Source organism: Erinaceus europaeus, chromosome 12 (genome assembly GCF_950295315.1).
Source record: "Erinaceus europaeus chromosome 12, mEriEur2.1, whole genome shotgun sequence".
NCBI classification, from domain to species: Eukaryota; Metazoa; Chordata; class Mammalia; order Eulipotyphla; family Erinaceidae; genus Erinaceus; species Erinaceus europaeus.
Genome location: NC_080173.1, coordinates 1,525,802 through 1,548,558, shown reverse-complemented (window position 1 = coordinate 1,548,558; position 22,757 = coordinate 1,525,802). Strand labels below are relative to the sequence as shown.

Genomic DNA, 22,757 nt, shown 5'->3' with positions numbered 1-22,757 from the left:
CCTTGGATAGAGCTTGAAGATAAGTAAGATCAGCCAGAAAGAGTATGGGGTGAACTCACTCATGAACAGAAGTTAAGAAATAAGAACAGAAGAGGAGACACAAAGAAGAACCTGTATGTATGGCACCAAAGTAAAGGACTCTGGGGTGGGCTGGGGGTGTCTGTCAGGTCCTGGTGGAGGAAGATCTGGGGTGGTGGGCTGAGGGTGTCTGTCAGGTCCTGGTGGAGCAAGATCTGGGTGGGGTGGGCTGGGGGTGTCTGTCAGGTCCTGGTGGAGCAAGATCTGGGGGGGTGGGCTGGGGGTGTCTGTCAGGTGCTGGTGGAGCAAGATCTGGGGGGGTGGGCTGGGGGTGTCTGTCAGGTGCTGGTGGAGGAAGATCTGGGGGGGTGGGCTGGGGGTGTCTGTCAGGTGCTGGTGGAGGAAGATCTGGGGGGGTGGGCTGGGGGTGTCTGTCAGGTGCTGGTGGAGGAAGATCTGGGGGGGTGGGCTGGGGGTGTCTGTCAGGTCCTGGTGGAGGAAGATCTGGGGGGGTGGGCTGGGGGTGTCTGTCAGGTCCTGGTGGAGGAAGATCTGGGGGGGTGGGCTGGGGGTGTCTGTCAGGTGCTGGTGGAGGAAGATCTGGGGGGGTGGGCTGGGGGTGTCTGTCAGGTGCTGGTGGAGGAAGATCTGGGGGGTGGGCTGGGGGTGTCTGTCAGGTGCTGGTGGAGGAAGATCTGGGGGGTGGGCTGGGGGTATCTGTCAGGTGCTGGTGGAGGAAGATCTGGGGGGTGGGCTGGGGGTATCTGTCAGGTGCTGGTGGAGGAAGATCTGGGGGGGTTGGGCTGGGGGTGTCTGTCAGGTGCTGGTGGAGGAAGATCTGGGGGGGTGGGCTGGGGGTGTCTGTCAGGTGCTGGTGGAGGAAGATCTGGGGGGGTGGGCTGGGGGTGTCTGTCAGTCAGGTGCTGGTGCACAGTGGTGGAGGAGGATCTAGGCTGAAGTAGAGAAATAAGAGTGAGGCAGAAATAGAATGCTGCACATGTATCAACAACTATAATCCCCCCAATAAAACAATTAGTATTATTTTTTATGTAGTAATTTAAAATGACTCAAAAATCTAAACACCATCTTCTAGAAAAAGCACAGGAGTCATCTTTCTGACTCAAGTTATCCCATGGGAATTCATAGATATCGCACTCAAGTCTACAGCCACACCACCCTGAACACGCCCGATCTCTGCTGATCTTGGAACCTAAGCAGGGTCGGGTCTGGTCAGTACTTGGAGGGGAGCTATCACACTTAAGCAATATATATGTAAAAAATAAGAAGTTGGACTTCACCACAATTAAAAAATCTTTGCTCTGCAAAAAATCACTGTAGTGAGCATAGGAAGTAAAGAAATGCACAAGGGGCTGGCTGCCTCTAGAATATATTCTCAAAACTCACCAGTAGGAAAACAAACTATTTAAAAATGGGCAAACGCCCTAAACACACTTGTTTTTTTTTTATTTTTTAATATTTATTTATTTATTCCCTTTTGTTGCCCTTATTGTTTTATTGATATAGTTATTGCTATTGTTATTGATGTCATCATTGTTGGATAGGACAGAGAGAAATGGAGAGAGATGGGGAAGACAGACAGGGAGAGAAAGACAGACACCTGTAGACCTGCTTCACCGCCTGTGAAGCGACTCCCCTGCATGTAGGGAGCCAGGGGCTTGAACCGGGATCCTTAAGCCAGTCCTTGCGCTTTGCGCCACCTGCACTTAACCCACTGCGCTACCACCCAATTCCCTACACTTGTCAAAAGAAGATACGTGAAAGGTAAAGAAGCACATAAAAATTGTCTATACAGGTACCATGCTGACGTATCTACACAGCAGAATGGATAGAGAAAAAATACACATTTGATAACATCAAGTGCTTACAGAGTGTAAGACAACTGGGACCCTCAGAAAATGCTGGGCAGGATGCAAATGGTGCATCACTGAAAAGTAGCTTGGCAAGTTCTTATGATGTTTAACATAAATAAGCCCATCGCGTTTCCAAGAATCCCACTCCCCGGCACTGACCATAGAGAAATTAAATGCAAAAGTCTGTGCATTAGTGTTTGCAGTAGCTCTACTCATCATCGAAGCAAACTGGAAGCAGCCCAAATGCCCGTCAGTGGAATCAGAAACAAGCAGTGGTACAGTGCACAATGACGTAACACTCAGCAATAAAAAGGAACAACTCTTGCAACTGGGTCAATCTCAAAGACATTATGAAGAATATAAAGTAACACTTAAAAGATCGCATACTGTATTTTTTTCCTTCATGACATATTCTAAAAAACAAAAATAAAATCAAAATCAAACTTGAGATAGAGAATAAGTAACCCACTGGCTTCCAGGACCAGAACTGAGGGAAGGGTAAACCACAGAACAGAAACGGTTATCATAATGCGACCCACACCCCTGTATACACTAGTCACAGTGAAAAGGACACTCATCTGTATTGCATTAAAATTCACAGAACACATAGACAGAACAGACTTGACCTTACAGTAAGTTCCAAAAACATCAACCATCACTGTGAGGCCCTGAACTCAATGTTAGAATTCTACACTGTCCTCTTCACCGGGCCTCTACGAACCCACACATCCAGCTTCCCTCTCGCAGCAGTTCATCACCTCATGCTTGCTGTCTCCATCGTTTCTTCTGAAGTCTCAGATGAGAGGTGAGCACCGCTCATCTCACTGCTGGAGTAAGCAAGGGAGCTGCTCTTCGGAGAGCTGTGTGGATTCATGTGGAGGGAGGCGGCACTGCCCCATGCCCAGGAGTGCTAGCAGTAGGAGCACACAGTGAGCACCCAGCGAGGATCTTGATGTCAGCAAATGGAGTAGCTCTGACCACAGTCACCCCTTCACCTGGCCCACGCCCAAGCAGATTCAGCTGGCTCTTTGGAGCTCTGTGGTTTTGACATTCATCTGATGCTGCCACAGCAGCTCATGCCGGTGGCACGCTTTGCCTGCCCGTGATCACACTCCCTCTCCTGTGGACTGTCCTTTCCCCACATGTGGTCCGCCTGCTAAACTCCCTCCCTCGCCCGCCCTCTACGCTATGTCTAACTAAAGTTGGGGTAATGTCAACCGTCAGTTCAAAGTAGAATTAATTGTCTAGGGATAAATACCAGCACTAAATGAGGCCAGAGGCAACCTACTAATGACACATTTTAAAGCAGAATAATTGAGTAAGCGACTAGGGTGATATCCCAGTGAGCATGCACAAGACTGGCATGCCTGGGGCCCCGATGCTGGATGCAGGTTCAGTCCCCAACACTACCACACACCAGAGCTGAGCACACTCCTAAGTTGGTCTCAGTTTGGTGTGTGTCTACCCCCCTCTCAAAAATAAATGAGTCTCTCTTTTTAGATAGTACAGAGAAAAATGAAGAGAGGATGGAGAGATAGAGGGAGAGAAAGACAGACACCTGCAGACCTGCTTCACTGCTTGTGAAGCGGAGCCCCTGCAGGTAGGAAGCAGGGGCTTGAACCTAGGTACCTGCACTTGGTAATATGTGTACTTACCAGGAGTGCCACTGTCTGGCCCTTAAAATAACTTGAGGAGGAAGAAGAAGAAGAAGAAGAAGGAGAAGGAGAAGGAGAAGGAGAAGGAGAAGGAGAAGGAGAAGGAGAAGGAGAAGGAGAAGGAGAAGGAGAAGGAGAAGAGGGAGAAGAGGGAGAAGAGGGAGAAGAGGGAGAAGAGGGAGAAGAGGGAGAAGAGGGAGAAGAGGGAGAAGAGGGAGAAGAGGGAGAAGAGGGAGAAGAGGGAGAAGAGGAGGAGGAGGAGGAGGAGGAGGAGGAGGAGGAGGAGGAGGAGGAGGAGGAGGAGGAGGAGGAGGAGAAGGAGGAGAAGGAGGAGAAGGAGGAGAAGGAGGAGAAGGAGGAGAAGGAGGAGAAGGAGGAGAAGGAGGAGAAGGAGGAGAAGGAGGAGAAGGAGGAGAAGGAGGAGAAGGAGGAGAAGGAGGAGAAGAAGGAGAAGAAGGAGAAGAAGGAGAAGAAGGAGAAGAAGGAGTTCTGGAGCCAGAGCTGCTTCGCGGGCACAGCACGTGTCTTGCCACGAGTGCGGGAGGTGTGGCCGCACGGGCAGAAGCTGTGGTGCTGTAGTGTTTCTCCCTCAGGCTCTCTGTCTGAATGAAAATAATGGTCCAGAAAACCTGACTGCAGTTTGCCTCCACCCCCAAAAGTTTTTTTTTTAAGTTAAATTTCTATCGGGCTGGGGAGACGGCATAATGGTTTTATAAGATTCATGCCTGAGGCTCTGAAGCCCCAGTTCAATCCCTAGCACCACCATAAACCAGCGATGAGTGGTGCTCTGGTTTCTCTCTGTGTATCTCTCTCTCATTAAAATAAATAAAAATAAATAAAGTTAAATTTTATCAGACCATTATAATTGAGCCAGTAGCCCCCCCCCCCCGGGTTGCTGGACTATAAGATGTTCAACTCAAGTGTTTGTTTTTTTTTTTTCACTATTTGAACTGAATAGCAGAAGAAAGCAGCATGAAGTCAAAAGAGAATGAGATAGGCAAGCAGAACAAGGAGGGAAAGTGCAGATACGTGTTAAGTAAAATAAATCACAAACAGAAGGATGAAGATGGGACGACCTCACTCACAGGCAGAAGTTGAAAAACAAGAGCAGAAGAGAAAACACTCAACAGAACCTGGACTGGAGTTGGTGTGTTGCACCAAAGGAAAAGGCTGTGGGGTGGGTGGTGAGGAGAGTACAGGTCCTGGAACAGGATGGCAGAGGACCTAGTGTACTGTTATGTGGAAAACAGAAATGTTATGCATGTACAAACTGTTACATTTAGTGACGACTGTAAGCCACTAATCCTCCAATAAAGGAGAAAAATGTTAAAAAAGTAAGCAACAACTAAAATCCAATAACAATCAAAAAGGAAAAAAAAAGAAACGGGCCAACTAAAACATCAAACCAACAGCACCTATGTGGAAGTCACCAAGTGTGGTGCACTTTCTCAAGACTTCATGCCTTTAACACTTCTTAGCTCGGTCGGGAACATATCTCCTCATTTTTACGCTGAGAAAGAAGCTACTTATTTAGGCTCAGTGCTAACTGCCACTTCCCTCTACGGCTGCTGCGTCTCCTCCCAGCACGTGGAGCCCTCTTACCTTGTCCCCAGACGGATGCAATCTAGTGGGGACTTCCATCTCTGGGCTCTCTACAGTTCAGGACTTAACCTACCCTAGTGGTGCTCACTAGATAACTGCGGTAAGAGCCGCAGATGATGTGTCTGCGTATTATCGAGCGGTGCTTTATCTCAGAGTGTGGACAGAGAGGCTTCCTAGCAGTTCGTATTCATTCTTAAAAAATGGAAATGAAGAATGATAACATACACAATATTCTGAGTGAAGAAATATGCACTAACCAACAAGTGTGTGTGTGTGTGTGTATGTGCGCGCGCAGTCAGAGGTAACACCATGAGGCATGACAGATTTTAAGAAAAGTACTGCCAAGCAGTATTAAAAATAATTCTTTGTATGGCCCAGGAGGTGGTGTTGTGGATAAAGCAGTGGACTCTCAAGTATGAGGTCCCAAGTTCAATCCCCAGCAGCAAATGTGCCAGAGTGATGTCTGGTTCTTCCTCTCTCTCTCTCTCCTATCTTTCTCATACATAAATAATCTTTAACAAAATAAAATATGAGTGGGGGTATAGCATAATGGTTATGCAAAGAAACTCCCATACCTGAGGCTCTAAAGTCCCAGGTTCAATCCCCCAAACTGCCATGAACCAGAACTGAGTAATGCTCTGGTCAAAAAAAAAAAAAAAAAGATAATAAAACAAAATAATTTTTCTTCAAAGTTATCTTCCTCCTCTTTCCTCTGCTTCTCAAGTAGTTTTGTGTTGTCAGGATGAAAGGCAGCAAAACAATGCTGACAAATATTTCAGTTTGAAAAATGTGGCCTCTTAAAAACACAAAAAGGACTTACATGTTGAAAATATAATTTTTTGTTGAAAAAAATTAAGATGACAGGCTGGAGTCGATAGCACGCTGGTCATGCAACGAGACCCTCATGCTAGAGGCTCCAAAGTCCCGGGTTTAGTCCCTCTCCCCTGCCACCATAAGCCAGAAATGAGTAGTGCTCCGGCAAAAAAAAGAAAAAAAGAAAGAAATTAAGATCACCTGTCCCTCCCGCCCCACTCGCTCTTATTCAAGAACAAGAGTAGAAATCTACTTTTTGAAGAAAGGAGCAAGTTCATGTCCTAGACAAGACTTTTCATGCTATAAAAATCTGTAGCTCACTCTGGCACTGCTCATTTTCCTTCATGCTTCTCTCGATCCAACCCACCTGCTACTGCACCTGCTAACCTGAACCAAACCAGGGCACCCAGTGCCACCTCGACGTGCTTCACGTTGGACTGTGTCCAGAGATGCCAGGCCTGGAATGTCCACCATCCAGCTCCCATACTCTGGGGAGACCGTTCCTAGCTCACAGGACTCCTAAGTTCCATTTCAGGTGGTTCAGCTCCTAACAAAGCTACAGAACTTTGACCAGGGCCCAAGAGATAGGGCACATGTGCACACGCATGCATATATGAGGGGAAATATACACCTTAAAGTAAAAGTGTGCAAAGTTTACAGAGACTCAATAATTGCAGTAAGCAAGTAGAAAGACCTACAAAAGATTCCATGAAGTACTTAATCAAAGTTTCTACTTAGACCTAGACACCCGCCTCACTCACCTACCTCCTATCTCACTACCCCTCAGTCACTCTAACTCTATGCCTGTCAGATACATTAAGGGCTACAAAAGCTGGATACGGACAGGAGACCGGCACACTTTAATGATGGCCCTTTTGGTCACTACCAGACCACCCCATCATTGGGGCCCTGGTCAGGCTATCCTGGGATTCTCACACAGACATGCTGGGCCTAGACCTCTAACAGTTCCCTCTCTCCACCATCACTGGTCATCTCCATCAGGAACATCATAGCCCTCCTGTGGGACTCTACAGGACCTTGGCCTCACTGTAGAACAACAGTGCTAGAAACTGCCCCACTCTCTGAAGGGAGGCTGGTCAGCCTGCTCTGCCACTCGAGGAAGACGGGTCCTGAGATGAGAGCAGCCTAGAATGTTCCCGCCGTGACCACGGACTGTGAGCTCAGACTGACAGGGATGCAGAGGCCACACAGGCTCCTGTGCTGAATACGAACAGACATGGGCCCTGGGTCAGATGGGTGGGGTTCACAGTTAATGGCATTTACATATTTTCTTCAAGTTTGGGAGCTATTCTCTGCCCTGATCCGGCTTTCTGGTCCTATCCTCAACTGACACCATCTCCCCAGACAATACTCCTAGCCTGACTGCATGTTAGCTGTCAGGCTCAGGCAAAAATTAGTAAAGCCATGGACCCCTTGGAATATACCAAAATTAGACTTCCTGGCTCCTTCCAACACAAAGACCCCAAATTTCATCCTCTATACTCCTCTACCTTTAGGTTCCTGATTATTAAAATTCTGCTTTATATCTTACTGCCTGTCAGCCACCAAGTTGCAGATGCTACTATGACACCAACCTGACTACCCTGGGCAGACGCCCTCACCCATGTGTCCTGGAACCTCCCCTCCCCAGAGCCCTGCCCCTCCCTCTAGGGAAAGACAGAGACAGGCTGGGGGTGTGGATCCACCTGCCAACATACATGTCCAGCGGAGAAGCAATGACAGAAGCCAGACCTCCCACCTTCTGCTCCCCATAATGACCCTGGGTCCCTGCTCCCAGAGGGATAAAGCACAGGGAAGCTCCCAGTGGAAGGGCTGGGACATGGAGCTCTGGTGGAGGGAACTATATCCCTCTTATACCACAGCCTTGTCAATCATTATTGAATCAGTAATAAGAACATTTTTTTAATTTGTGGTCAGTGAGATAGAAGGTGGTGAAGTGGATAGTGTTGGACTTACAAGCATGAGCCCAAAGTTCAATCCCTCGCATCGCATATTCCGAAGTGCTGCTCAGTCCTGCCTGTCTCCCTCCTTCCCTGCCCCTACCTATCACTTGTGAAATAAAGAGAGGTCTGAAAATTTTTTTTTTAATTTATGGTTCAGGCCCAGTCTTCTGTTTTGCAGGTCAGAAGCCCAGCCTTAGAGTTTCTTCTGCAAAGTTTGTGTGGCAATAATCTGGGGGACTGAAAACTTAAGTGATACAGAAGAAGGGGCTCTGCATAATTAGATGGTGCTTAGCTCCCAGAGGCCTGCTAGAGGGAAAGGGCTAGAAACACCAAGAGCATCACTCACCCTGAAAATGTAAATGCATGTGAATTGAAACACAGCTAAATACAAGGTAGCCATTTATCACATCCACACTCCATCAAATCCCAGTGGTTGGGGCCGGGTGGTAGCGCAGCAGGTTAAGTGCACATGGGGCAAAGCGCAAGGACTGGCGCAAGGATCCTGGTTCGAGCCCCCGGCTCCCCACCTGCAGGGGAGTCACTTCACAGGCGGTGAAGCAGGTCTGCAGGTGTCTGTCTTTCTCTCCCCCTCTCTGTCTTCCCCTCCTCTCTCCATTTCTCTCTGTCCTATCCAACAACAGAAGCAGTGACAATAGCAATAACAACAACAGTAGAAAAAAGATGGCTGCTAGGAGCAGTGGATTAGTAGTGCAGGCGCCCGGCCCCAACAATAAGCCTGGAGACAAAAAGATAAATAAATAAGAATAAATAAATAAATCCCAGCGGTCAGACCCTTATCATAGCTGCTTTATAAAGGAACAGGCTTTTCCCTCTCTAGGGATAAATATTATGCACTGCAGTTTCTATATTTCTTTTAAACACAATATCTGGTAAGCAACAGAACAATGATGCGATGGGCGTATAAGAAAGACAACCGTGGCCCGGGAGGTGGCGCAGTGGATAAGGCACTGGACTCTCAAGCATGAGGTCCTGAGTTCAATCCCTGGCAGCACATGTACCAGAGTGACGTCTGGTTCTTTCTCTCTCCTATCATTTCTCATGAGTAAATAAATTAAATCAGAAAGAAGGAAGGAAGGAAGGAAGGAAGGGAGGAAGGGAGGGAGGGAAGGAGGGAGGGAGGGAGGGAGGAAGGAAGGGAGGAAGGGAGGGAGGAAGGAAGGAAGACACAACCCAGAAAAGAAAAGAGTGGTGGGGAAACAGGTCCAGTGGGGGCACATCAGGTTTGCCAGCCGGGCCCTGGGGCTGCATGTGCCAGAGGTGACCTGGGTCTGCCCCGCCGCCCTTCCTCTCTGCCCCTCGGGAAACTATGTGCGTACACAATGAACCAGCGAAAGGGGCGATGAATACACAGGAGTGGGTGAACGTGGGTGACTAGGGAGCGGTGCCTGATGGAAATGCCCTGACAGGACCGGGAAGCTGACTGAGCACAGGAGGAAGTGCCAACAGACCTGAAGACAAGCCAAGAAAGAATTGAACAAAAGGGAGAAAATATCAAAAACCGAAAGAGTACAAGCTGAGTTACACAAAGATAATGCTGAACACCTACAAAAGATAATATTCAACAATCTAACAAAAAATAATGTTGGGGGGGACAGTGGTGGGCCAGGCTGGCTGACACACAGCCCTGTAGGGAGGCGCCACAGCCACTCGCCTCATGAGTTGAGTACTCTGAAGTAAGACCACGACAGATGTGAGCGAGGCCATGAAGGCGAATTTGCCCGCCTGTCTGTCTGATCACAGGCTGCTAAGTTTTGTGTCTAAACTGCTACAAACACCTGAGACGTAAACACAGCAGTCAGTTCAGACGTATTTCAAAATGCGATTCAAGCAGGAGGTGGGTGGCTCAGCCAGCAGGCAGAGCGCAAGCCACCCTGTGAGCAGGGAGCTCCCAGCACCTGTGTGAGGGTGCGGCGCTCTCACCTGTCTGTCTCTCCGACTTGACCAATCTTTCTCTTGAGCTTCTTCCAGGTCGTTGCCACCATTTTTTCTTTTTGCCTCCCAGTGTTACTGTCCACTGCACTATTACCACAGATGAATCCTTAGTCTCATTTCTCGAGCTGCAGTGACTGCTCATCTTAGCTGACAAGGACGAATGATCATCAGGACTAAACACCTCACTAGGAAACTTCGAATGGGGCGGAATGCCAGGCACAGAGACCAAAGGCTCGCAGCAGTCAGTAACATGAGAGCTTTGGGTGTCAGTAGGAAGTATGGTGCACCTCCATAATTAGACATAACCTCCCCCTTGGTCAACAGTTTGTTTGGCTTTGTATGTTAACTCTCTTTTCAACCACCAGGTTCCAGATGCCAGCAGGATGCCAACCAGACTTCTCTGGAGAGACAACCCGCTTCCCCAGAACCCCGCCCCTCTAGGGAAAGAGAGAGACAGGCTGGGAGTGTGGATCGACCTGTTAACATCCATGTTCAGCGGGGAAGCAATTACAGAAGCCAGACCTCCCACCTTCTGCATCCCACAATGACCCTGGGTCCATGCTCCCAGAGGGATTGAGAATAGGAAAGCTGTCAGGGGAGGGGATGGGATACGGAGTTCTGGTGGTGGGAACTGTGTGGAGCTGTACCCCTCTTATCCTATGGTTTAGTCAATGTTTCCTTTTTATAAATAAAAAATTTTAAAAAAAAAAAGAAAGAAAAGCCTCCCCCCCTTTTTAAATACCAGAGCACTACTCAGCTCTGGCTTATAGTGGTGCAGAGGATTCATGAGAGTCTCTTGCATGACCATTATGCTATATACCCCTGTCCCAAAACCCTTTCCTCCTATATTAGAAACATAGTTTTCTAATCAAATGTGTTAAAGTTATAGAAAGATATAAAAAGTCTTGAGGAGCTTATGTTGTAAATTCACGGTTTACTAGTTAAATAAAATTCATATATGATATTTTTACAGTTAAATGTATCCATATTAAAAACTATTACACACTTTTCTTTACAGTTCACTATGAACAATCACTATTCAAAGTGTAATGAAGACATTAATTCCAACGAAAAGAAAAAAACAAATGTTTCTGACAACGTAACCTAATTTTCACAAGTGAACAGAGTTTTGCTCATGGGCAGCTAGAGAGACTGAACTTAAACATCAGGCAACCAGTATGTTTACCTACTACTTCATGTTTAATGAGCACATATCTGCTGACAGAAACTGAGTCATGATCTATAGAGGTAAATCGTAATATGGTGGGCTTCGTCAGTATTAAAAAAGAAGTTTCTTTCGACAAAATTCCCTGCCTTAAGAAGATAAGAAGACAATCAATAGACTGTGGTGAATATTTGCAAAGTACATATCTGACCAAGGCTAGGTTAAAGAACTCTCAAAGGGAGTCAGGCGGTAGGGCAGCAGGTTAAGTGCAGGTGGCGCAAAGCCTAAGGACCGTGTAAGGACCCCGGTTTGAGCCCCCAGCTCCCCACCTGCAGGGGAGTCGCTTCACAAGCAGTGAAGCAGGTCTGCAGGTGTCTGTCTTTCTCTCCCCCTCTCTGTATTCCCCCATCTCTCTCCATTTCTCTCTGTCCTATCTAACAATGATGATAACAATAATAATAACTACAACAATAAAAAAAAAGCAAGGGCAACAAAAGGGAATAAATATTTTTTAAAAAGAACTCTCAAAGGACAACACACAGAGAGAAACAGAAACAAACAATCTAATTATGAGAGTGAGAAGACATGCAGAGATATTTCACCACAGAGGACATATACAGAAAAGGTGAACAGCATCATTAAAATGGAAGTAAGACTCAGACACCAAAACGTATGTATCAGAAGAACTAGAATCAAAATAGTAGCACACCATTTCTTTTCTGGATATTCTTTCATAGGATTTTCAAGTTGTTTTACTCAGGTGAAGATGAACCCACTGTCTTCTTGTTGAGTGGAAATGCAGTAAGTTTATGTGAGAGTCCAGAAACAAAGGCCAGGGTGCGGTAATGTACCTCATCTGCAGGCCTGAGGCCCAGAGGTCCACCACCCAACAACAGCCTATTCAGTTGAGCAGAGCCGTCTGTCTGTCTGTCTCTCTCTCTCTCATGAATATAAGTTAATAAATCTCTTTTTTTCAATCTTATTCAATCACTTGGTAAGACTTTTTATCAAATCTATTCCTGAGAGTTTGATTCTGCTTTCATTATGATATATAATTTTTCTCATGTACATTTCTAATCAGTAAACACTGGTTAGAGATAAAGTGCCTACCAATTTTTTAATTGATATTATTATTCCTAGCAGATATTTATTGGACTGGGGGTTTTACCTCACCTAAAACTAAAAATCCTACCTTTTCTTTTTTCAGTACTTACACGCACATCATATTATCTTATCTATACTTAATACTAGAAATTCCCAGGCAAGTATGAAAAAAGTGGACACCATGAAATGGGCTTATAAAATTTCTCTACTTAGCTTTGAGTTTAGTGAATATCATTACATCTAAACTACCCTTTTCCTGATTTGATGAGGTTTTAAGGACGCCACTGGTTTGTAAAATATTTCTGAAGAGCACAGTGCCGTGTTTCTTTCTAAGCCAAAAACATGCATTGCTTTTCTGACACAGGGGCACGCTTCCCTGCCCAGAGCAGTCTCTGCTTGCACAACACTGTCAACAATTGTTTCTGTTTAGCTGTGTTTCTTTCACTTTGTTCAACTTTCTTGCTGCATCTCCTACCCACTTCACATTCGGCTTTCATTTGTCCAGGACATAGTTTCAAGTATTTTTTTTTTCTTTTTCACCTACCAAAAGCTATAGTATACTTCAGGTATTATGCTTCATGAATCCTTGAATAACTGAAAAGGATGGTGTTTCCTCATACGTGAAAGACAGTTTACCGGAATAGTGACACAGCAATGCTGAAAGGCTACGTTTGTGCCAAAGAAGCACGTATCAAGTCTACTAACACCTGCATGGCTTTAAATGCGATTAAAAATATTGTTTAGCTTTTAGCAAACACAGAAACACAGCTATCTTCTAAGCCATCACCTGAAGAAGTCACAGTTTTCACAAAGTGTAAGAGTATCTAGTTCAACGTGAATTCTCGTATCACAAACCGGAATTAGGATATGAAATTGAAACTGATATTGTGTGCCCTTAAGGGAAAAGCTCTGAGGAAATTTACTAGATAGAAGATCTGCTTCTGTGAATAATTGTCTAGGTGCCCACACAAGAAGTCTAGACAGACTGTTTACAAGGTGACTTACAACAGGAAATCTTTCTTTTTCATAAATGCTTTTCAGACTAAACACTAAATTGATTCCTAACAACAAAGCAAGCAAAATATTATGTCTGGGGAGTCGGGCAGTAGCGCAGCGGGTTAAGCGCAGGTGGCGCTAAGCACAAGGACCAGCGGAAGGATCCCGGTTCGAGCCCTCGGCTCCCCACCTGCAGGGGAGTCGCTTCACAGGCGGTGAAGCAGGTCTGCAGGTGTCTGTCTTTCTCTCCCCCTCTGTCTTCCCCTCCTCTCTCCATTTCTCTCTGTCCTATCCAACAACAATGACATCAATAATAACTACAACAACAAAACAACAAGGGCAACAAAACGAATAAATAAACAAATAAATAATTTAAAAAATATATTTAAATAAAAAACAAAATATTATGTCTGTAAGAAAGTCTATTAATTTTTAAAATATGCTATGAGCCAAAATAATGAAGTGTCTACCCAAAGAAGGGTCTACCCAACTGCTCATGAATAAAGAAAACTGCAGTAATTAAAACGCTACTGCAGCCAGAAAGGTGGCTCAATGGGTAGAGTGCAGGACTCACATGTATGAGGTCCTGGGTTCAATCCCCTGCCACTTTATGTGACTCCAGCCATGTACTCTGCCAATGAGCTCCTCGGCCCTGCACTTTTTCTTACATTATTACGGGGGGAGGGGGGGCATCACTGGGGCTTCACTGCTCCAAAGGCATCTTTTTCAAATGAAATGGGAGATGGGGAGGTTGGGGGAAAAACACCACTGTCCCCAGTGTCGTGTGTGTGGCAACGCAGCTCTTTCCCAGGGGTGAGCTCCAAGACCCCTACACTGCTCTGCTGTCTTGTCTTTTCCTTTTCCCTTCCCTTCCCTTTCCTTTCCTTCCCTTTCTCCTCCCCTCCCCTCTCCTCCCTTCTCCTTCCCTTCCCTCCCCTTCCAATCCCCTCTTCCCCCTCCCCTCCCCCTCCCTTTCCTTCCCTTTCCCTTATCTGCCTCCAGGTTATCACTGGGTCTCAGTACCAGCACTACAAACCCACTGCTCCTTTTTGCCTTCCATTTTACTGGATAGGACAGAAACGGAGAGGAGGGGAAGGCAGAGAGGAGGAGAGAAAGACAGACACCTGAAGACCTGCTGCACTGCCTGTGAAGTGACCCCCCTGCAGGTGGGGAGCCGGGGGCTCGAACCGGGATCCTCATGCAGGTCTTGTCTCTTTCTTAACTGAGCGTTGCTAACCTCTTGCTTATAACGGCATAGAAGATTGGACATGAGACCTCAGAGTCTCGCACGCAAGAACCTGCTTGCATGGCCATTATGTCATCTCACTTGCCCCATATTTCTCTTCTAATGTAAAACTTATTCTTGCTATAGAGCATGTTTTTAAAAGCCTGTTGCTTCTGTACAAATACATTTCTTTCCATTAGGAGTACAAATTCCTATTTTTACAACTAGTGCGTAGATACTCTAAATTATAAACATTTTACATGAAAGACCACTGAGAATAAGTACCGAATAAGTCTCCCCCAAATTATTACTGATGTAATTAAATACCAAGAAAATGAGAGGGATTAGCTTTAATACTACAGCTGAACCTGACAAGTAGGGATTTAGTAATCTGATTTCTAATAAAGCAGTAATATTTCAGCTCTCAAGAGGGTTGGTCTCCCTCGCCAGAGTCTTCTCATTCTTCTTTATACTTAAATAAGTGAGCAGAGTGAGGAAAGTCGCAGGCTGCCTTCAATGAAAAAGGCAAGGCACGGGGGAGGGCCTGCTGCCTCCACTTCTCCATACATTTCTTACCACTGCAGACTGCAGAGACTTTCACTTTGGTCTACGCCTGATCATTGTGCCTCTTGTTCTGTTTATAGAGAAGCAGAGAGAGAAAATGAAAGAGACCACAGCACCAGAGCTTCCTTCAGCAATCAGGCTCGAGCCTCGGTCACGGGGCAGCAAAGCACGAGAAGGGCGCACCACCCATGGCGGCTGCTAGCGTGCCGGCCACGACTAGTCACTACGAACGCACGCGCTCTTGTTTGCTAGACTCTTTTTGCCAAATATTCTCTCAAAGCAAATTTTAAAACCCTGATTAATAAAAAGCAGTGATGTGTAACAGAGGGCACAAACCCAAAGGGAAACAAGTAGCTAGACAATGTCTGGCAAGTAATTATGAGAAGGTGCCATTCTAGGAAAAGAGAAGGGAAGAGATGCTCTCATTCAGTAGTGACTCGGTCAGGATGGAACTGCGGCACACAGAGGAGCGTGTCCAAAGGACGTTACAGACGCCCGGGCTGGCGAATACCCTTCTTTGGACAGAGGCAGTGAGTGACCCAGTCTCACTCAGTCATCTCACATAACACAGGTAAAGGCATGCCAAGTTCTTTGTGTCTATCTCATTAAATCAGTCTGAAGAAACTCCTAGTACTATTATTACAGAAAGTCATTTGTCATAAGTTTTTCACAAATAGTGAAAGGCCCACTATCAACTATTCCCTGCTAAAGCTACTAAGGTTTCTGCTGATAATTTGAGAGGAATTTCAGGGATTTAAACCACCACTCACCGTCACGTGATCTGACAGATCTAAAAAGTTAAGCCACCAGTGATGTATGCGTTGAGTTCTTTTATCAACTAGCTCTGGTACTTCAATGTGTCATTCAACTGTCTAGACTGTTCTCCATACCTAGAGTCATCTGTTGTATGCTTTACATTGGTTTGTTCTAGCTCTCCCCCGCCAAGAGAATTGGATCAGTCCTGTTAGTTTCGCGGGCCTGCTTGGCCCCGCCCCGAAGGAACCCCGACAGAGTTCCAGGGTTGCAGAGTTAGAGAGAGTGCTTGCGCCGCTGCGGGGGGGAAAGAGGCAGCAGAGTTCTGTTTGGTGATTAGTTTGTCTTAGTTTATGAATCGTTGTTCCTGAATAAAGAAATACAGCTTCCCTGCCCAGCCGTCTGTCTCTGGTCGTCTCTGTTACCCGCCTGTGAAGCCAGCCCAGCCAGCTGGAGCCTCCGAATTTTAACAACAGTCATCAGACAGACTTGCAACACAGACAACACAGAAATGTACACTCACATGCAAGGAGGTCAAGCGCAATGCTGAGAATAATGGCAGAGCACTGGAAACCATAAAGAGAAGCCATGGCATCCACACGTAGAGAGTTTCTAAGGTGAAAAGGGAAAAAAGCAAGCACGACTCTGGAGAAGAAAGGGGAGGGGAGGTGAAGAGGGCTTCGGGTCTTGACACATGATGCTGAAAAAGAACGTAAGTCGGGGTGAGAAAGTTCCGCAGACACCTGTCACAGGGAGAAGAGAAGAGAAAGTATACCCAGGTGCAGGTGACGCCACTGTAAATCACTAAGGCCCCAATAAGAAGCTAGAGATAAAAGGGAGAGGGCTTCTGGAGGCACAGCCACGGCGAAGAGCGGACAGTCCCGACTCTCCCCCAAACAACAAACATCTACAACTAGTGATCTTCACAAACCTCACCAGTGACCGTGGAGCCACCTGCAGAAGTGCTGCAGCCTCGGTGCCGCCATCCTGTGCTAGCTGCTGCTGGCTTGTTACTGTGGATCGTCTCCAGGGCCGCCAAGCCTGGGATGTCAACCTCCCAACTCCTCTAATCTGGTGAGGCCATTCCTAACACACGGGACGACCCAGTTCCATTTCAGATTGTGCATTTTCTAACACACAGACAGATACTAGCTACAGGCTAGGGCCCACAGGACTGGGTACAGCTGTACGTGCATCCACAAGCAAGGCACAAGTATATACCTCAAAGTAAAAGCGCTTCATAGCTGTCGGAGATTAGACTTAGACTTAATAAGCCTGGCATCCTAGTGGCATGGCCTAAAGAAGGCATCATAAATTCTCTAATCATATATTGATCACTTAAACCTAGACACACTCCTCTTCTACCCCTTACTTCATTCACTCAATCATTCTGACTACTCGAGGAAGGAAGGAAGGAAGATATATTCTTCCATCTTTTTAAATCTCTACTGACATTTCTTGCCTCTGGGGGGGCGTACAGTAAAACTCTTGGCCAGTTGTATAGAGTTTCTTCTGAAGTTTATCAAGGGGTAACAATAATGCTGTCGGGGTTCCTTCGGGGCGGGGCCAAGCAGGCCCGCGAAACTAACAGGACTGATCCAATTCTCTTGGCGGGGGAGAGCTAGAACAAACCAATGTAAAGCATACAACAATTCCCCCTTTTCTTTTTAACTAAATGACTATAGTATCAAGGGTGTGGGGCGAACAGAAACATATATCATACAGGCATTTTTAAAAAAGAAACTGGCACAAACATGGAGAAACATGTAAGCAAGTAACAAGAACCAGTGTGCTGCTAAGGGAAGGCCTGAGGGGGTCATTTCTTGCCTCTGTGGGCAAAACTTTATCAGCTTAAAAAAAACATTTCTTGTTACCCCTTGATAAACTTCAGAAGAAACTCTATACAACTGGCCAAGAGTTTTACTGGCAAAAACTATAGATCAAGTAAAGGATAATGACTGTCCCTTTGACAAACTTTGTTACAGTCATCAAGTAATGTGGAAAAACCTGAAGCTAACTGAGACCCCACTGAAACCCTAGGTCTATTTCCTTCCTAGCTCAAGGCCAGATCCCATAAACCTAATGCTGGCTTGGATACAACAAAGGGCACTCAATTCTTTAACAGCCGGGAGAAAGTCTAAGCTTGTCAGATAAAGAAGGGGCTACAAAAGCTGGATAAGGCAAGAGACTGGCTCATTTAACAGCTCTTTGGCCGCAAACAGGCCACCCCATCACCCAGGGTCCTAGACAGGGAACCCCTGGATTCCCTCACAGATAATAAGGGCCTAGAGCTGTGGCTGGTGCCTTTCTCTACCACCACAGTAATGCCTTGAGGAATTTAAAAGTACAAGTAGAAATAAAAGAATTGAATGTCTGTTGAAGAGGAGGAAAAAATATCAACCAATATCAAACTTTAATTGATGGCTTTCATTTTTAAAGTGCTGAAAGCCTCTTCAGAGTCTATCATTTCCCTATCTATATGGGAGATGCAGAGCAAGAAAAATTATCTCAACAAAGCAAGTAAAAAAAAAAAAAAAAAAAAGCACTGAGCAGGCAGGGGAAGTAGAAAGCACACAATAATATGTTACATTTAAACCCAAATATAGCATCAGCTACATTAATGCAGATAAAGCTTTAGAGAAACAAAAAACTTGTCTGAATAAAATTTTCTTAAAAACCAACTACATGAAGCTATTTGTGGATGAATGATGCGAACTATAAGACATAGAATGCTTAATGAAGAATGGAACAAAAATAAAAGGAGAATGGAACAAATCATATGTTGGCGACACTAATCAAAAGAAGGCTGGAAAACTTAACTACTATTAGACAAAATAAATTTTCAGACAAAAGACATTACTTGAAATAAAGAGTGATATTTCATTACCACCAAACAGCCAATTCATCAGGAATTCTAAGTATCAATGTATACAAGATAGCTTCCAAATAGTAAGCCACAGCTGTGGGGCCAGGTGGTGGCGCACCTGGTTGAGCGCACACACTACAGTGTGCAAAGACCTAGGTTCAAGCCCCTGGTCCCCACCTGTAGGGGGAAAGGTTCACAAGTGGGGAAGCAGGGCTGCAGGTGTTTCTCTGTCTCTCTCCCTCTCTATCTTCCCCTTCCCTTTCAACTTCTGGCTGCCAATCCAATAAATAATGATAATAACAATAATAAAAGGAAACCACAGCTGTCACAGACTAGAAGCAAGCACTTCCACCATCAGCAGGAGAGAGTCAATATTGTCTCTCCATGTAGAGAAGGTAAAAATAAATAAGCAACAGCACTAGCGAAACTGGCTTACACTCCACTTAAGCAAATAACTGCAGAATCCCCGTGAACTTCAGGTAAGCTCCTAACACCAAGGTGACCATATGCTGAATGCTGTGGCAAACCTTGGTAAATATCAAATAATAAAGAGCTGCAGAGTAAGTTTTATGATGACAGAGAATAATAGTTGATAACAAACTGATAATAAATTGATAGTAAGATAACAAGGAAGCTATCTTTGGAAATTAGCAAGTATACTTTAAATATTCATAGGTCAAGAAAATATCACAATGGGGGTAAGAGAGAGAAGGAAAGAAAGAAACAAAGAAACAGAGAGAGAGAGAGAAAGAAAGAAAGGAAGGAAGGAAGAATTTAAAGTAGGGGGAAAAAAAGGGGGCCAGGCAGTGGCACACCTGGTTAAGTGCACATGTTACCGTGCACAAGGACTGGTGTTCAAGTCCCGGATCTCCACCTGCAAGCAGAAAGCTTCACAAGCAGCGAGGCAGTGCTGTAGATGTCTCTCTGTCTCTTTCTCTATCCCCCTGCTCTCGATTTCACTCTGTCCTATCAAAAATAAACTTAAAAAAATAGGGACAAACACTTTGAAGTGAATGATAATGACTACAATGCCAAAGGAAACTTGTAAAATAGAGTAGGGAAACTGGGATGAATATGAAGAGATTAGACCTACAACTCATGAAGAAAAAGCAAACATTTGGTATATTTCTCTAATATATTTCCCACCCAAAAGCATAATAAAGTTTTGAATTCTCTGTCTTAAAAGCCAAATTATCCCCTTGCTCTTTAAACCACCTTTTACGTTTTATTTTAATGACCACATTCAACTTATGTCTTCATTTCTGTGTAAACCTTTAAGAACAGTTTCTACTTCTCCACTCTAATTCCTCAGAGTACTTAGCCTGAAAGAATTTCACATTACTTAATGCAGCAAATTTAGGTCTTGAATACAGAAGCACTACTTTTTATTAAAAGTAAATACATTCCCTTCATGAGCCTTTCCTTTGTCTGTATGGAAGGGCCAGGGAGAGAAGCACTGGGCTGGAATCTCAGTTCAAGCCTACCATTCCCAAGAGCAGTGAAGCAGGCTGCAGGTCTCCCCCCACATCTTCCCCTTTGTCCTGTCAAATTACAAAGGAAAAATAGAAGAATGGGGGAAAGGCCACTGGGAGAGGTGGATCTGTCGTACAGGCACTGAGCCCCAGCGATAACCTTGGCAATAATAAAAAATTAATTAATTAAAAATAAAGAGTATGGCAATCTATAGGAAGTAAACTTTATTCTAAATGAAATGAAACATCTCATAAATACCTAAGTAACATGGCATTAATTTAAACCCATAAAATAACCTGTATTTCTAAAATCTCACTCAGAATAAACGTAGGACAGTCACTTACCACTTGACCTGTTTTTACGATTTGATTTCCCTCCAGTAAGAAGCATCTTGAGGCTATTCCGAAACATGGTTGTGCTATTCTAGTATAACAAAACTGTAAAAGAAGATGTGGAAAATGTGTTAGGAAACAGAATGTAAATTGCACCATGAGAAACTATGCTTAGATTAGTAATACAGAAACTTTGACTACCTGACAAGGAAACAGCTCTTAAAAAATTTACTATAAAGCTTTTAGTTTTCACAGAGCTGTCACTAAAGATACACACAAATAAGGTAGCTACTAATACAATCTATACATTATATAATCTATAGCATGTTTCCCCATAAAAGTAATAAGCACAGCAAAGTCCTAAGAGTCTTTAAGATTTATTAATTTTTCATTTATGAGAGAGAAAAAGTGAGAAGGCTGGGCACTGGCACGCTGGCTGAGTGCACACACTGCCATACGTAAGGACCTGGGTCCCCAGCTCCAGGAAGAAGCCTCCCCCAGTGATGGAGTACTACAGGTGTCCCTCTGTCTGTCTGTCTCCCTCCCTCCCTCCCTCCCTCCCTCCCCTTCTCCTCTCAGTATCGCTCTAGCCTGTCAAGAGAGAGAGAGAGAGACGGGGAAAGAAAGGGGAAAAGATGGCTACCAGAGTGGGGGAGTTTTCGTGTAGGCCGAGAGCCTCAGCAGTAAACCTGGTGATGTGGGGGGAGGTGGGAGAAGAGGGAGGAGGAGGCTGGGGGTGGGAGCACAAGCCAGTCTGGCACTGCCAGGGAATGAACTTGGGACTTGACGCTTTAGGGCCAACATTTCAGCCACTGTGCATCTCCTGGGTGACACAAAGTTAAAGAGTCTAAGAACTCAGAGTACTTGAGTACTTTCCATCTCACAAGAAACACACACACACACACACACACACACACACACACATACATGTATATGTTCAACGCTTAGCGTTTTCATGTTGCTCTCGGACCAAAGGAAAGTTGCTCCAGACTGTGCTCTGAATTGCCCTGCCTGTCCCTGTCCTCAAGGACTGTCGGCTGCAGACCGTCACCCTTGTCTCTACAGCACGGCTTGATTTTTCTCTCTGTTGGGTTGTCACGATCATGACGACATCACATAGCATGCCCGAAGCAAAACCAAACAGCAAAACCTTCTCTGAGTCTACCAGGTTACAATTATTGCTTTTACATATCTGCTCTTCATTGCAAAATTTCCTGAGTGGTCTCAGTCCAGGGTGCCTCTAGTAAGCTGAACAAAGCAGTATGAATAAGAGCAGTAACCAAAAGAAAATATACAATCAAAACAAAGAGGTAAGATACAAATAAATAGATAAGAATGTGTGAGAGGCATACACAAGCCACTGAAATGTTTTAATATACTGAAATCCCAAAGGGAGAGCAAAAGTAAACAATATTTGACGTGATAACAGCCAGTAATTTCCTGGCCTTAAGGGAGATATAGGAAAGACAGGCCATCTTCACACACTGAAGAAATGACACAGAAGACACAAGGAAATAGGGAAGACAGGCCATGTTCACACACTGAAGAAATGACACAGAAGACACAAGGAAATAGGGAAGACAGGCCATGTTCACACACTGAAGAAATGACGCAGAAGACACAAGGAAATAGGGAAGACAGGCCATGTTCACACACTGAAGAAATGACACAGAAGACACAAGGAAATAGGGAAGACAGGCCATGTTCACACACTGAAGAAATGACGCAGAAGACACAAGGAAATAGGGAAGACAGGCCATGTTCACACACTGAAGAAATGACACAGAAGACACAAGGAAATAGGGAAGACAGGCCATGTTCACACACTGAAGAAATGACGCAGAAGACACAAGGAAATAGGGAAGACAGGCCATGTTCACACACTGAAGAAATGACGCAGAAGACACAAGGAAATAGGGAAGACAGGCCATGTTCACACACTGAAGAAATGACACAGAAGACACAAGGAAATAGGGAAGACAGGCCATGTTCACACACTGAAGAAATGACGCAGAAGACACAAGGAAATAGGGAAGACAGGCCATGTTCACACACTGAAGAAATGACATTGCTAGAATTGCCATTCTACCCACAGATATGCGTACATACTCAGTACAGTGCCAAAAGAACGTTCAATTATGGACACAGAGCAATGATAATGAAGTACGCTTGACACCAAAAAACCTTTAACTGCCAAAACAACCACAAGAAAAGAATAAGAATTATACCACAAGGCTATGACAACTAAAACAGTGTAGTATTGGAAAGAGTAGAAACATCAAATGGGATAGAACTGGAAACCCTGAACTAAATCTCCACACATGTGGTCAAGCTAATTTATAACAGGGAATCAAAAGCCTACAGTGAAAAGTAGAAAATGTCTTCACAATAGTGGTGTTGGAA

The 22,757-nt window shown here is 45.0% G+C and overlaps 1 protein-coding gene across 5 annotated transcripts in view; it reads right to left on the bottom strand.

Moving 5' to 3' along the window:
* TANC2 (tetratricopeptide repeat, ankyrin repeat and coiled-coil containing 2) overlaps positions 1 to 22,757 on the bottom strand; it is a 315,530-nt gene that overhangs the window by 264,168 nt on the left and 28,605 nt on the right. For 4 of the 5 annotated variants that reach the window (XM_060202528.1, XM_060202527.1, XM_060202529.1 and 1 more), the window contains one exon: positions 20,367 to 20,459. The exons of the other annotated variant lie outside the window; for it this stretch is intronic. In XM_060202528.1, coding sequence (XP_060058511.1) covers positions 20,367 to 20,433 — 67 coding nt within the window. In that variant the 5' untranslated portion in view covers positions 20,434 to 20,459. The remainder of the gene's footprint in view (positions 1 to 20,366; positions 20,460 to 22,757) is intronic. 5 annotated transcript variants of the gene reach the window in all.